General features: G+C 39.6%; 1 protein-coding gene across 2 annotated transcripts in view; it reads right to left on the reverse strand.

Moving 5' to 3' along the window:
• EXOC4 (exocyst complex component 4) overlaps positions 1 to 16713 on the reverse strand; it is a 679809-nt gene that overhangs the window by 607790 nt on the left and 55306 nt on the right. For both annotated transcript variants that reach the window (XM_037049172.1, XM_037049173.1), the window contains exon 5: positions 6965 to 7074. In XM_037049172.1, the coding sequence (XP_036905067.1) occupies positions 6965 to 7074 (110 nt within the window). The remainder of the gene's footprint in view (positions 1 to 6964; positions 7075 to 16713) is intronic.

Genomic DNA, 16713 nt, shown 5'->3' on the forward strand with positions numbered 1-16713 from the left:
TGGAGTGATTTCCAAGATACATTATAAAGCAAAAAGAGCAAAGTGTAAGAGAGTGAGTATTGTATCCTACCCTTCACAGAAGGTGTGGAAAAAAAATACATTTATCTGCTCCTTTGTGCCAAAAGAAACAGAGTAAGAATAAACTAGAAACTAATGATTGATTACTTAGATGGGATGGGTGGAAACAAAACAGAAAAATGATTCGCATCCACTTAGCTTTCTTATATATTATGGTTAAAAGCAATAGCCTAATAAAATAATACAAACTGGGCACACAATAGACGACTCAAAAGACCCGAATGGCCCATATGGACTTCACACATATGGAAGAGTCCATATATGGACTCATATGGAAGACTTCACACATATGGAAGAGTCCATATCGTGGACTCTCTGCACCACTAAAACCCAGAGAACTGCAAACTAAAGAAACTTAAGCTAAAAAAACTAAAAACAAAATCTGTCAGACTTGTAAAAGTCAATTTGCAGAAATTAAAATCTAACAAAGCCAAATTTAAGGACAAAAAGTAGAGAACCAAATGCCCATGCACAGCCCAGAGGAATCTATCAATACATTGGTACAATCACTTTAAAAAGTCATTTGGCAAGAAAAGTCTAAAATGCTAATAAACATTTCCTGCTCTCTCTCTCTCAAAACAGGACTCCCCACCTTTGGGCCCTGGAGGCACACATGGAAAACACTGCTACAGGTCCCACACAACTAGGGTCAGTGGAGGCGGCTGCACGTGGCTAGAGGCTTTCCTAGGAATTCTGACTGCCGGAGACCCACTGGCGACCCCCGAGGCTGAAGGAAGGGTTCGGTGTCTCCGATCTTCCTATAACCGATTCCCGAGAGACCACTGCTTGGGCACCAACAATCACCGTCTTTCTGTCCTACAGAAACGTGTACAAGAACACTCACTGCTATAGGTTCTTAATGATGAGAAACGAGGAACAACTTATACCTTATCTATAGGGGAATGAATAGTGATATACTTTATGAACTACTGTAACAGTCATTAAGATTTAAAAACTAGAGCTATACTGTCACAGGAGAAAATCCAAAAAAATATGATATTGAGTGAAACACCCAAGTAGAAGAATGACGCATGTTACATTATACAATTGTAAGTAAATCATACAATTAAAATTAAGTAAATAAATTTAGTCATACAATTTTCTTAAACCTTAAAATACTCAAAAGAATAATTTCTATATAAAAATATACAAACAACATACATATTGCTCATATGTTGATATACACATATATAAAATATACGAGCTGTACTGTTTCTCTCTTTACAAATGCACAACAAAGTACGCACACACATTCATACACAGAGTAAAAGTACAAAGGCGTACAAGAAAAAGATAAAGAACAATTTCAAAATAGCATTACCACTGTGGCAAAAGAGAGAGGAAAGAAATTAAGGAAGAATTCACCCAATTACAGGGGGCTTCGACTGTACTTGTAATGTTTTTTTTTATTTATTGATTTTTAGAAAAAGAGAAGACGTGGAAGGGAGGCACGGATTTGTTGTGCCGCTTACTTCCACAGTCGCAGGCTGACTCTTGCACGGGGCCTGAGCAGGGACCCGACCCGCAGCCTTGGCACACTGGGACAGCACTCTAACCAACCGAGCTACCTGTCCAGGACTTTGCAGTATTTTATTTTTTATAAAAAGGGACTCTGAAGTGAATATGGAAAAATATTAATATTTATTATCTAGTGGAGAGTACATGGTGGTGGTTATATTGCTCTCTAATATACGAGTAATATCATATTCATATTTTATAATACACACAATATAATAAATATATTATAAATAAATTTTTAAAACTCTGGGCTTGCTTCATTTTTCCACTTAGAAATATTTAAACTATTAATTCTATTCTGTCTCTCTTGTATATTCCCTCAATTGTACACATGATCAATTATAGGAATCAACAAAGATATTTCATAAGTAAACGCAAGATACTTTAGGAACAACTGCTTTAAAATGCCAAGGGAGACCCTGACCTCAGGACAAATATAACTCAGAAAACGTCACAACATTCTGGAGAATCAGATCTTTATTATCCTAGACTTGTGGGTTCCAAGAGGACAACTTCATCTTCTCTCACGTTGGGATTTGTAGCTCCTACCCAAAGTAGAGAAACTATTTTAAATATCTAATCCAAAATTCTTAAGACAAATATTAAGTCCCAGAACAAGATTTTATGAGATAAAATGCACACCAATAAAACAGCAGCGAAAGAAAAAAATCATCTAACTTGTACTCTCTTTACATTTTACTGCTTAACCACTGCCGGCCCCAAAGAGAAAAGAAGTCCAGTGTCATCACAGCCACGATCCCAGCGGGAGCCTGAATAAAACAAACACAGAGGCCACAGACGAAGAGCCTGTTTACCCAGGGAGTAATGGCTCAAAGTGTTCCAAGGGCACAGGCCACGGGAAAGGACACACTGAGAATCCAAAAGCTTAAAACAACATTTTCCCACCATTACTGGCTTTTCTCCACACTCTCCAGTCCTTCTACCCAAGTTACAGTTGAATTATTACATCTACATTAGTCATCAGTTTCCCTGCACATTAGTCAATACTGTGACAGGTGAAAATAACAGGCAAAAGACTTGCAAAAGGCATCCCGACACTTTTCAGTGAGAACAGCAAGAGGCTCCAACCACCACCGTCTGGCTTGAACCTGGACCAATCCCTCAATATTCCTGGACTTAGTTTCCATGTTTGTAAAATGAGGTTTTTAAATACCTGATTAACTAGACAGTATAAGCAGCTTTTGATACATTTTACTAGCATCCATATCTTCTTATACAATCTACCTGTTCATATTTTTGCCTATTTTTCTGTTAGCTTGTTCTATTCATTTACAGGGGTTCTTTATATAGTCTGGATACTTTGTCAGAAGAATGCCAATATTTCCATGTATGTGGACTCTTCTGCAAATGGCCCCTTTTGCCCAGTCATTTATTATGCCATTTCTTTTCTCCGTTATCACTTAGGAAAGCTAGGGGGACGCTGATCATTTTTCTCTTAATGGACTGCTTGTTTCTGCCAATCTGTGCCTTGATTTTACATTTTATAATTAAGTGCTTTGTTTTTTAATTACATGAGGTATGCACATATAATTCCATACAAGTTTTATGATAACCTAAACATCTGAAACATACTTAAATATGATAGATATAAATGAGCATAATGATAACGATAGTACCCACCCTAACTACGTCATGGTTTGCATCAGCTGAACGACGTAACAATGTTATCTCACAAACTGTAACACCTCAACTTCAACAGAAAATCTCTCACAGAAAAGTCACGACTCTGCCTCTAAAGAAGACATTTGAAAAAAATCTCATTCACAAGTAATCAAAATTCCCATTTAATTAATAACAATTGGAAGGTTCTCAGGAACCACCTCCAACCTTAATTTACGGCACCCCCATGGAAGATCTGTTCCACCCAGGGATTCCCTACCAGAACTCCCTCCATAAAAACGTCAGTTCTAATGGATTACGCCCTTAATCCTACTACTTCACCACATGAGAGGGAAGCTCCGAGAGCCTATGCTAAATTACCTGCTGAAAATGACATTGCTTCCTAGGCTGACCTGCAGAGCACTTCACAAACAGACTCTCAGGACTTACCGTTCATTATTAAGAATAAGAAAATGTCTGCCCTTCATTATAATACATTTCATCAGCCTCACACTTTTATGTGTGCTTAGTATCATTTTATGCAGTTCTCTACATAATTTACATCTTCCTCATTTACACAATCCCCTATAATAATGTGACCCAGATTAATACAGACCTGAAGACTAGAAGTGCAATGACTTAAAAAGACTTCACATATAACTTCAAAAACGTCTCATTTTTATACACTGGCCCCTAAAGATAACTTAAGGGCAGAGTGTGATGAGCAGAATAATGGTGCCAGAAAGATATCCATGTCCTAACACCCAGACTCTGGAAATGCTACCTTACACGGCAGAGGAAGCTTTGCAGATATACTAGGGTTAGGGACACTGAGATTGGGAGACCAGCCTGAATCATCCAGTGGAAATCAATCTACTCACACGAGCCCTAACAAAAAGGAAGGAGGAGACAGAAGAGAGGGTCAGAGAAATAGAACACAAAAAGGATGTGACCCACCATCAGAACCATCATCTCTCTGGTTCTGAATAGAGAGAAAGGGACCACAAGGCAAAGGGAAGCAAGAAAAGACAAGTGAACGAATTTTCCCATCGATCCTCGGGACGGAGCACAGCCCTGCTCACACCTTCACTTTGGCCCCATGAAACCCACAGTGAACTCGTAACCTAAACAACCACACAGTGAACAATGACAGATTTATGCTGTGGTAAGTGCACACCCCGCCTATCTGCAAGAAAACAAACTGAGCACACTGGAACCCAGCTCCGGGTATGAAATTCCAGCTATGCCACTTGTCAGCTGAGTTGGTTAAACCAATTATTTACCCTCCCTAAGTCTCAGTGCTCTCATCTGTAAACTTGGGCTAATAGTACAGTAAGTCCTCACACTTAATGTCTTCGGCAATTCTGCAACTTCAAGTGAAATAATGCATACAACACTAGTTAGGTTCTTAGGGCATTTCATCAACGTTGCAACAAAACATTATTCAAAGACCTGCTACCTTATCTATCTTAAAAGACTACCGAAGAACTAAATGAGTAAATGCATATAAAGCACTTAAAATAGTTTCAGAGATATAGGCACTAAACACATCTTAATTACCACTATTACTGATTTTAATCAATGATAATTTAACTGCCTTCTTTTTCAATCACCCACAGAAAAATCACGAGATCAACAGTCTCCAAAACAGTCAAGAAGTGAGCCCTTCTAAAAATTAAGGTTTGGGGTGGGATGGGATGGGAGTAATAGACAGAAAACTGTACTTGAAAAATAATTAAATAAAAAACTTGGAAAAAAATAAAATAAATAAAAATTAAGGTTTGTACACATATCTACAAGTATTCTGCATAATGGTCCCAGGTCCGCTGAACTGCCATGCACAGTTCTTCGAGGGTCACTCCCGGTAATTAAGGAAGAGCCTGAGAAGGCCCAAGTGTCCACATGAGCTCCACTAAGTGATAAACGCTAACAACAGCGCCTGGTAGAAAAAACGCCCATCACAAAGTAAGAGTTTGTCTTGTTAAAAATAACAGATGTTGCAACATTAAGTTTGTACTGAAATTTCCCATAATTGGCATTTTCAGTTTATTTCGTATCTACACAGTACTTTTCATTCGCAAAGCGCCTGCCCTCTCATTTCTTCATAAGCCATTACATTTCTCTCTCCCTTGGCTCCTGACTGGGCAATGCTGACACAAACTGACCTAACCGAGCTCAGCAGTGATAACACTATAAAAACACAAAGACACAGCCATTGATAATTTCCACAAAAATGAGAGGCGATGCAAATCACACGTCGGGAAATATCTTCTGTTTCCTGACTCCACACACTGCAGAGCCCAAAGCAGTGCCGCAGTCAAAGAATATTCAACACTAGGTCAGAAAGAGAAGGAAAACCAAACCTTTTAACAGAGACTGCGTAAAAACCTTTGTCAAGTATCAAAATAAAATCAGTGTTAGGGGTCTTTCCAAAAAAATCAGTAAGTAAGCAGACTTTCAGAAAAATCTTGTAATTCCTATAGTAAAAGCAATAAACTTCAAGGTTCTAAGCCTAAATATAACCCTAAATTTAATTAAATAATGTTTTTACAAGGTAATTAAACATGCCCCAATAAAAATATGTTAAGCTACCCCCCAAAAAAGCACGTTCATTTAGTTATATAGAATATATTGACCAAATCCAAATAATCTTTCTACCTTTTCTGTATCTTCATTATTTCAAGCTCTAAAGGACTATATAACTAATTAGAACCATAAAAACTAATTTTTATCTGAAAAACCAATGATAGTTGACATTACATTTGGTTAAAAGGTGTGGAGGGAGGTGTCAAAGGCAGGTGCCCTCAGGGCGGCCCACAAAGGCTGCCCAGGGCCCTTGCACCCACCTGGCCCAGCAACAGCAGGCAGAGCAGCTCTGGGCGGAGGCCCAGGAGCCCTCAGAGCCCAGGTTCAAAGTACACTCTCCCTGCCCCAACGTTAAATATAAGCCAAAATGGCTCTCCTTTCTCTTAGTCAACAGAGTATTAGGCAGCCCAAGAAAAAACATGCTTAGTTCGAGGACTCGTTCTCACACTGCAGAGAGAGAGAGAGAGAGAGAGAGAGAGAGAGAGAGTGTGTGTGTGTGTGTGTGTGTGTGTCGGGCACATACGAAATGAAGTGGCCACTGGAAGATACAGGAGTCAGGATACAGAACAGGGCTCACACACTCAAAGGCGCTCAAGGACTGCACAGGGAGAGCAAGGCATGAAGCAGCTAGGTCAAAGCTAACAGGAGCAGCCCTGGCCGGGTGGCTCAGTTGGTTAGAGCATCCTCCCCATACTTGAAGGTTGTGGGTTTGATCTCCGATCAGGGAAGGTACAATAATCAACCAATGAATGCATAAATAAGTAGAACAACAAATTGATGTCTCTCTCTCTCCTCCACTCCCTCTAAAAATAAAAAGCTAACAGGAGCAGTAAAGGTTATATCAAAAAGGATAATACACACCCCACCAAAAACCATTCAAACTCAACTTCAGAAAAACAAACACTACCTGTCAAATCAAACACATCTACAACTGATGGAGCAGGCGAGCCAGATGCAGCCGCCGGTTTCCAACCATGACAAATGCCAACAGGCCCAGTCAATCATCTTGAACCTTACTCCCTCTAGGGAAGGCAAAGGGCTCATCAGAGGACCCAAGACACTAACCTCAGGCTCCCCCAGACCCCCAGGCGTCCCTAGGTCTTTGCCTAGAAGCGGCAATATTACAAAAAGAAGTTTAGCGGCTGGAGAATTAAATACTTACCGCTTGAGCTTCCAGGAGTGGAATACTGAGAGGTATCAAGAAACTTGCGAGGAGTAGGAAGGTTCGTAACATCAATCAGAGGAACGGGAGGCGCGTCTTTCACGAGGGCGCTGCAGGGAAAAGGAGCAGCAGTTACTCCCCACTTTCTCCCAGGACAACGGAGTCCCACTTTGTGCCCGTCCCTTATCATTGTCTCTGTTATGAGCCCTCTTTACACTGTGACTTCAAATATCTCTGAAGTGCATTTCCCGTAAGGTGGTGACTGTCACAGGCAGGGATAATGGTGTATTCTAAGATTTCCAAGTACTTGAATATTCAGTCTTTTCATTTCCATGCAAGGTTTAAAAAAATTGATGTGTGTGTTCTGGATCATCTGGATACCACCTTAGAACCAAACTACACTGTGCAATTTCAGTGTCCTCCTTTGTTACTGTATAAAAATTAATTATCTGCAAAGAAAGAGCAAATGACACCACATCATGATAGCCAAGTGAAGGCTTATCTAGTAAGTCTACTTTGTGTTTTTCAAGTTCAAGTTTTCCGACATATTCTGGGAGCTCATGACATTTAGTCTTCTTTAAAAGAGGTTCGCATATTTCACCAAGTTGAGAATCACTACAATAAAAGATGATTCAAGGAATCTCAAACAGGTTAATTCAGTATTTATCACCTTTTCCAAAAAGGTCTTAGCCCCTTATCTTAATGATTAACTTTATAATCTCCAAAGTAAATACATAAATTTTTATAAAAAGACTATAAAAAACAATTAAATTTTCAAGTCAACTCCTATTTATAGGCATCTGTTCAGTGAGAAAACACAAGCAATGCCAAGGCAAATAACACCTGTAACCCACCTTCCAGAAACTGAATCATCACATTGCATCAACAACATAAAAGCTTCTCGAAGTCTCAAGGGGAGAGAGTCAAAGCCAAAAGGAGTCCTCATCTCCCCTTCCAGTCCCAACACCCATCACCTGCAGCAGTTGCTACCCTTAGAAATGATCCATGTAATGAGTTATAAAAGCAGAGGGGAGCAGGCATGAGACCACACCTGCAGGAAGACTTTCTCCAAATGGAGTAAGAGGATGTATACAATTCTGAACACCCCACCCCCTCCTTCTCCATAGCGATACAGCCCCATCTCCCCACTACGCTACTTTTGGAAGGGAAGTGCGAGGTAAGTGTATATTTTTAAGCTAATAAAAAATAACCATATTCTTTCAGAAAACTCTGAAAAACAAACTTTACGTTAAAGGGCAAAATTATCATTTAAGATATTTTCATCGGGGGCTGGTAATGTGCGACCCCTTGTCCTAAGCCATAAGGATAATTATGACAGTCATTAACGTCTCCCTTTCCACTTAATGCAGAAAAGAGGGGCTCATTACACAAGTCTTAAGCATCTGTTAGGTGCCTGGCACCATGCCCCCTTGCTGAGGATCCAACTATGACTAAGACAGGAGCTAACCCAAACTTAGCACATTTCCAACTGTTGGAATCACTTGCACGCTAATGTGAAACAACCTCATGTGAAGAATGACATATAAAAGTAGCACAAACAGCATCTACCAAGAACTAAACTGATACAGTTCCAGTAACTCTTTTCCTCCAAAATATAGCTAGAACTTCCTACTCGCCTAAAATGTCTTAAGAAAATCCAACAGAGCTTTCAGATCCACTAGTTTATCACAACAGTTTGTCTATCACATTAATGGACAAATCCATTAGGATCACACATTCATCCATTTATCTTCCACATACTAACTACTATGATCTTCTCATTTTTCTTTTCCGCTTCCTCACCCTTTTTACCTGCATTTTACTCACAATTGGAAAACCCTCTCCATATACCTCTCTAGCCCCTAGATACATACACCCAAGGAGTATGTTTGATGGTGCCAATGAGTAAATAAAAAAAAGTTCAGTTTTAAATAAGAAAAATACGTATTTTATAAATATTTCCATAACAAAAGTGGAAAAATATTTTTAAAGCACTGCTACATGAAAGTATCACTGTTAAATGAAAGTATCAATGAGCAGGAAGTTCAGGTCTATAGCTGGAATGCCACCTGTCAGGCCTGTACATGAAGCACTAAAGTCAGTAGACAGGTGTGATTACATATATATATATATATATATATATATATATGAGTATAACACACACTTCTATAAACACAGATGTGCGCATGGTTCACTTGAGATCAAAACCTATCATCTTCTCAGTTTTTAGCTAAAAATATATTTTAGTTAAATATATAGGGCAATAAATGGCTTGCAGTTTTAACCTTGAAAAAAATAACCTGCTGACTTTCTCATCAGAGCCAGAGGGCCCTCAAACTCCATCAATAAACTTTCAGAAAGTCGATTTACTGCAAAACCATTTTCATAGACTCATCTCTCTTTCTAAAATTTTCCCCTGGGCTTCAATTTTCTCCTTTTGTGAACACTAACCCAAAGGCAAGTCACTCTGCAAATGACTTTTCATTTTTCTCTTGTCCTTTTATGAAAGGACTTAATCTCAAGAGTTGAAGAGAACTCTTCATTTAGTTACTACAGACAAAAAGCTCAACAGAAAGGCAGGGGCCACTGTAGGACATCACACTGAAACAGCAGGAACACACCTCGGTTTCTGCTTTGGACAGTGGGGAAAAGCCTGTTCTCATCATACGCCAGAGATCAAGTTCAGAGAGTATTAATTAATTAATCAACCAGTAACTTCAAAGGGTTTGGAATCACTCAGAGGAAGTATTCTTACAAACAAACAAACAAAAAACAAAATTGGACTGTTCTTCCCAAGTTTCTAATTAATATGAAAGATCTGAACTGCCTTATTTTGAAACAAAATATTGATAGGAGTTATTTTTCTTTTTAAATACATTTGATTACTTTTCTTGAAAAATCTATTGAGAATTGTTCATAGCTGAGTTTTTCAGGACAACTGATGAGCATAAGACTATTTCCAAAAAACTACTCACTGCACATGGTGACCGAATGGGATCTGCCACTAACGAACCCCACGGTGGCGCACAGCGAAACTGCAAAACCAGTGGAACTATTCCGAAAAAGCAACTACTACCACCATGGCCCCGAAAACTTCGCCTGTTAACCATCCATGCAATTAGTAAGGAGCTACTTCTAAACGTGTTTGACTTCAACATTTCAAACCAAGAAACGTTTGGGTTTGTTTAGTTTTTTTAAAGAAGGATTAGAAGTATGAACAGCTTATTAAACATTTGCTTTTTAATTAGAACTTATTTCTGTTCCTTCCTTAGTAATAAATATGTCCAACTATGTCCAAAATTTACAGCAACCGTCCATTTGGTTGATTTTATTATCAAACTAAAACTTGACAGAGGTGAGCTGAACTGTAAGTGGTAAATCTTCTGACTAATATATTCACCTCTATAACCCCAACAGCTGGCACAGTACCTGCCAAAGATCAAGTGCCCATAAAAGTTTATTAAATCAAACTGAGCTGAGAAATATCTGCCAAGGATAATATGCCCTTAGTAAGAAAATTTAACAAGAATGAAGCAGAAATGGTTGGCACAGTAATTTTTTAAGAAAATTTAACTGAAGAATGAAACAGGAATGGCTGGCAGAGTAATTTTCTATAGTTTCACAATTGGCTAGAACATAGAGAAAAAATAATGAATGACTCGGAGAGTATAAAAGTCACAAACAATCATGATCTCAAATGACAGACCAAGAATTAAAGACATTTAATGCTAAATAAAGTGAAGCTAAAATCTAACAAGAGAGGAAAAAAACTTAAGGTAAGAGAAAGAAAACCAGCACAGGACAAAGTTAAAAGACAACACAGTTAGGCAGCATATAATACAATGGGGTCAAGGTTGTTCTTTACACACCCCAGACAAATATGGCAATAAAACCCATGAGTCTAAAATTCTCTCCTCCTCTAACTACAGTGTCCAAGAAAGCAAGGTTAATCAAGTATTAACCCAGGATGCATGCAATAAATAAAAGAATTGACTATTTTTTAAAATATCTTTTTATTGATTTTACCAGCTTATATGAGGACCCCCCCAAAAAGGGATTTATTTATAAAAACACTGTGTATTTATTCACACATGTTTAAATTTCAGTCACCTTCAAAGTATTCTGCATTTGATGCAATACACGTATTGAGACATTTTTTCCACTGCTCAACAGTTTTTGAACATATCAATTTTGGTGCCTTTTAATGCTCCTGCCATTTTTTGTTTCACCTCGTCCCCATCAGCAAAATGTTTCCTTTTAAGGACTTTTTTCATGCAGAGAAACAAAAAATGTTGCTCAGGGCAAGATGAGGTGAATAGGTAGAGTGGGGCATGAGGGCCCCAAAATTGCTCAACACTCAGTGCAGTGTGGGCAGGTGTGCTGGCAAATCACTGGAAGAGTCTTCAAAAACAATTCACTCAAGACAAGCACAGCCTCTCATAACAATGCCAGCTGGTACGCTGATACAGATGGGTTCCTAGAACACTCACCTATCGGGGAGAGGGAACAATTCTGTTTTTGGGGGGGTCACCCCTTGTAAAGGTAGTAAGAGTTCTTTTTAGAAAATACAAAAAAAAATCTACTAATACAATTTTGGTAGAAGGCCCTTCCGAAACACTGAACAGAACGAAGCCTCTGCCCGTCCATGCATCCCTACATCTCCACCGTACACACACAAATTGTATACATTCTCTTTTTTCAACACACTTTGGATGATCCTGTATAGAATTTTAAATCCTACTTTTTCCCTTCATCAGTAAATATTTTCCTATTTCATTAAAAATGATTCAAAAGCATCATCAATAGCTATTATTTTAAAGTAATAATAATACACGTATATGCTCATGATGAGTATATTCACAAGGCAGAGGGTATGCAGTGAGTCCTTCTTGCCTAAACCCCATCCCCCGTTTTTACTCCCCACAGATAATTCCTTTTAACAAGTCAGTGTTTCAGCATTACCCTTTCGGGGAGTGTCTACACACTTACATTTATATCTATACCTACAGGGGTGTCCAACCTTTCGGGATCTCTGGGCCACACTAGAAGAAGAGTTGTCTTGGGCCACACAGCAACTACACCATGACACGTAACCACAAAAAAAAATCTCATAATATTTTAAGTAAATTTACAATTTTGTGTTGGGCCACATTCACAGCCATCCTGGGCTGCGGGCAGCCTATGGGCCGCAGGTTGGACACCCCTGAAAGGATACAGATTTAAATATATATCATTCTAATTCCTTTCTACTCCAAAAATATAGTTCTTTATATTTGTGTGCTTTCGTGTGATTTCTTTTCTCCAGCGGTAGAAACTTGTTGTTGGGGGTTTGTGTGTTTGTTTTGGACGCCGACGATCAAATCAGTCTTTGTACTTGGAGAGTGACTCTCCGCTGTCTGGATCAAAGCAAAAAAGAAAGAGGACATTACTTCGTACTATGAAAGTCGAAGGAGGGCAGACATGTCCCAGACTCAACAAACTGAATGCTTCCAGCCAGGACTTGGAATCCTGAGGACAGAAAGAAAAGACGGAGGGACATTTAGAGAACATCTTGACCTGAGTCAAAAACCCAGCAACACAGGCCTGGTGCCAGCAGGGCAGCCACCAGCCAGACAACAGCACCGCCCCCCACCCCCCCACGGCTTGTCTGTTAGGACGTGTGCTCGGCAGCTTCCCCGCCCTTGGTCCCTCCTGGGTCTTACAGCTGACCACACAGACCTGCTTCTCTTAGATTTGGTGACCTACCTGATAACTTTCCACTAACTTCCTGTCCTTGCTTTACTTTCCAGGACAGATTTCTACTACAGGCAGTCAAGAGCACTGGCTAATACATCATCCTTTGCAGTGGACAATATATTTGTTCTTTTCTCTAGTGATTTTTCAATACAGAAATCTTTAAATACACACATCTAGGTTAACATACACAAATTTAAATGAATTAAACACTTTACTCTAATTACTAAAATCCAAAATAAAACAACTTCTGATTCAAGCAAGAATCCAACATTCCTTCCTATCTCCTGCCTCTCCAAATTTTCCAGTCTCTACTAACAATGCTGAGATATACAATAAATCTGTTCATTACTGTGTAGCATTCTTTGACCACATATACCTTCTCTTTCTAATGTATTTATTTTTATTGCAGTATATTTGACATATAATGTTGTATAAATTTAGTATGAACATGTTAACTTGAAACATCTACATGTTGTAACATGACTGCCACTGCAGTGATAATTAGCACTGCACTTTTTAAAGAAATAGCACAAAAAGATCATCATATTTGTATGGAACCACAAAAGGCAATAGCCAAAGCAATCCTGAGAAAAGAACAAAGCCAGAGGTGTCACACTACCTGACTTCAAATTACACTACAGAGCAACAATAGTCAAAACAGCATGGTAATGGCAGAAAAACAGATACGCAGACCAATGGAACAGAACTGACAGCCAGAAATAAATCCATAGGTACATGGTCAAATAATTGTGGGCAAAGGAGCCAAAATTATATAACAGAGAAAAGAAAGCCTCTTCAATACATGGTGCTGGGAAAAATGGAAAGCCACACACCAAAAAGAATGAACTAAACTGCTATTAGAGCTTTTCAAAAATAATTTGCAGCTAATATTTTTGATCTTGTATAAACAGAGTTGTCGATTATTTGATGTAATTTACATATTTACTGGTATGCAGGCCTCCCAGAGGCTATAAAGTACCTACAACTTGATTGTCCTCAAATTGCTGAATTTGATTTATATCTCGGAGTTTATGATTGAGTACTCTTCTTGGAAAATAAAAGTGATTTACTTTTTTTGCTAATTTCTGAGAATGTCTCTCTGCCACTCACGCACATCAATGTCCACCTGGCTGGGTACAGAAATCTGTGGTCCCAACTCTCCCCGAATCAACACTTTGCCGACTCTGTGCTCTGCCGTATTCTGGCACTTCCTGGTCGGGAGACCCTGATTTTCTCTCCTTTCTACGGATCAGAACTAGGTTAACTGTATAAAACAGGAGACCCAAGTGGTAGAGGCCTGAGTAAAACAAAGGTTTTCCTTCCTGTCACATAAAAGATGCAACTATTCAGGGATAATAACAGAGGATCCATGTCATTAAAGAAACTAATTAAAATGTGGCTTCCGTCCTGAAGGTTCCCTCACGTCCAAGATGGACCAATGGCACCAGTCCACGTCCTACATGGGAAGTAAAGGAAGGCACGTGAAGGGTAAAAGAGCAAGCATACCAATTTAGTTGGCACCTTTTAAACTTTTCCTATGAGCCCAACGCAGCAGCTTGCAAGCAGAAGTCTCATTAATTACCATTAGCTACATGGGAAGCTAGGAAATGTAGCCTTGTAGCTGGGCATATGGCCACCAAGCACAAAATAAGGTTTTTGTTAAAAATGAAGACCGGGAGAATAAATACTGGATGGGCAAATAACTATCACATCACCACAGATAACATAGATTTTCTCCCTGGTGCTTACAGAATTTGTCTCTGAAATTCATAAAAATTTCTGGATCATAACATTTTTCATTAATTTTACCTTGAAATCTTTTGATTTGCAGATCAATGTCTTTTTTCCCCCCATTTACACTAAAGGTGTTGCTTCTGTTTCTCTCTTTGTTTGCTAGGGCTGCCACAACAAAAAATCTCAGACTGGTGACTTAACGAACAGAAATTTATTTTTTCACAATTCTGGAGGCTAAAACCCAAGCTCAAGACCGTGGCAGGGCTGGTTTGTTCTGAGGCCTCTCTGCCTGGCTTGCAGAAGGTCACCTCATCATTGTTTCTTCACCTGGTCTTCCCTCTGTGCAAGTCTGTGTCCAAATTTCTTCTTACATGAACATCATTTGCATTCAATTAAGCGCCCACCCCAATGACCTCATTTTTAACTTATTCTTAAAAGACCCTACAGCCGAATTTAACCACAATACTGAGAGTTAGAACTTCAACGCATAAGTTTTGGGAGACAATTCAGCCTATAACATGAAAATTTCAGTGTCATTCTTCAGAATAGCTAAAATCACTGAATCGATAGCTATTCTCCATCTTCCACACACATCGTCTTTCTTTTGTCATCTTGTCTCTTCCTTCTCCATAACGAGGACGTTTTCCCTCCATATCACCAATTCATTCTTCTAATTCCTCTCTCTAAAAATGAAGACTTCCTTTTCCTGCTTTATTTTGCTTTTCCTTATACTGTGTTCATGTTTTAGCTATTTCTTTCTGTGCCTTTCCCATCCCCATTCTGATCACTCCCTATTAACGTTTCACAGAAGCTACATGCCTGCTGCACAAAACTACACAATCTCAGTAACATTCAACAACAAGCGCGTACCCTGAGGGTTGGCTGGTCCAGGCCGCGCAGCTGGTCCTAGACGAGCTCCACGTGTCTCCCACCCTCCCCTGGGGCCAGTGCCATCACGGCAGGGGCCCAGGAGGGCACGCTCACTGGCACCAGCTCATTTCAGGCCCTTCTTTGCGCCATGTGCTAATCGGTTGGCAAAAGCAAGAGCCCATAAATCAAAGAGCAGAAAATATATTTTTCCCACTAAAGTGGGGGAGTAATACTTTTGGAAAATTGTCTACTACATCATTTTTCATCTTTTAAAAAACGGTAAGCTTCACTCTCCTACAGTTTTCCTGTTTTGCTGAATAGATTTTTTCAAATACATGCTTTATAATTTTTTAATTATTTACTGATTTGAGTGAGAGAGAGACAGAAACATCAATTTCTTGTTCATGCATTCATTGGTTGAGTCTTGTATGTACCCTGACCAAGGACCGAACCTGCAACCTTGGCGTATCAGGAGCACGCTCTAACCAACAGAGCTTACCAGGACAGCGCTAAATGATCTTTTCTGAGACCTTGAGGTAATGCTCATTTTCTCATACGCTACAGACTATTTTCACAGGACACAGAGTATTTTTTTAAATCCTTGCACGGGAAGAAATCTATTCAGACCCACTATTTACCACCAGACACAGTGGACAGAAGTTCCTAAGCATGGCCCCACCCACCTCTACTCTCCGCTCAAGTACTGGCAGTTATTCTATTCACATCCAGTGTTGAAATTATGTCTCGGGTACATAACCCGTAGCTCATCTTCTGTGTCAGCAGAAGTTTTCCAGCGCCCATATGCAGGAAAGAGACAGAAACCCCTCCTTCTCTGGCAATGCCTCGGACTAAACTGCAGCTTCACACACAAAGTTGGCAATCTTTGTTTGAATGGGACAGGGCTTTAAGGATTTCATTCCCACATGCACTGCTTCCAGTGCTCTTCTTGTCCACAGCTGATGAGAAAGAATGACCAAGTACACTGCAGGGGATAGTTGCTAACTTGCCCTCTGAAAACACTGTATGGCTGTTCTAAAGGACTCTGGAAGGACATGACACGCACAGCTCTCTGCTGCATGCTATCGATGCCAACATCCTGCTGCCTTAACTGTCTTAAGACCTGGTCTACTCCCGACCAGGTCTATACTAACGTAATGAATTTCTTGCACCCACCCCAGGCCCTTCAAGGCAGGACTCTCCTGAACTACTCCAGAAAGAGGATTGTCTAAAGCTGAAGACAACCCCAAGCAATAAAGAATCTTGTAACTTCAGTTCACACGCCTACATTTCTTCATTAGGTTGACGCCACAGTCCAATTTAAGGGTTTTTTCCTCTTCCTTCTGCGGTGAACCTGAGTGTCTCTGATCCAGTCCATTACAGGCCCACAGTAAATGTTTCTCATGCATCTT

Source organism: Sturnira hondurensis, unplaced genomic scaffold (genome assembly GCF_014824575.4).
Source record: "Sturnira hondurensis isolate 20B ecotype Veracruz unplaced genomic scaffold, ASM1482457v3 Scaffold0006437, whole genome shotgun sequence".
Classification (NCBI taxonomy): domain Eukaryota; kingdom Metazoa; phylum Chordata; class Mammalia; order Chiroptera; family Phyllostomidae; genus Sturnira; species Sturnira hondurensis.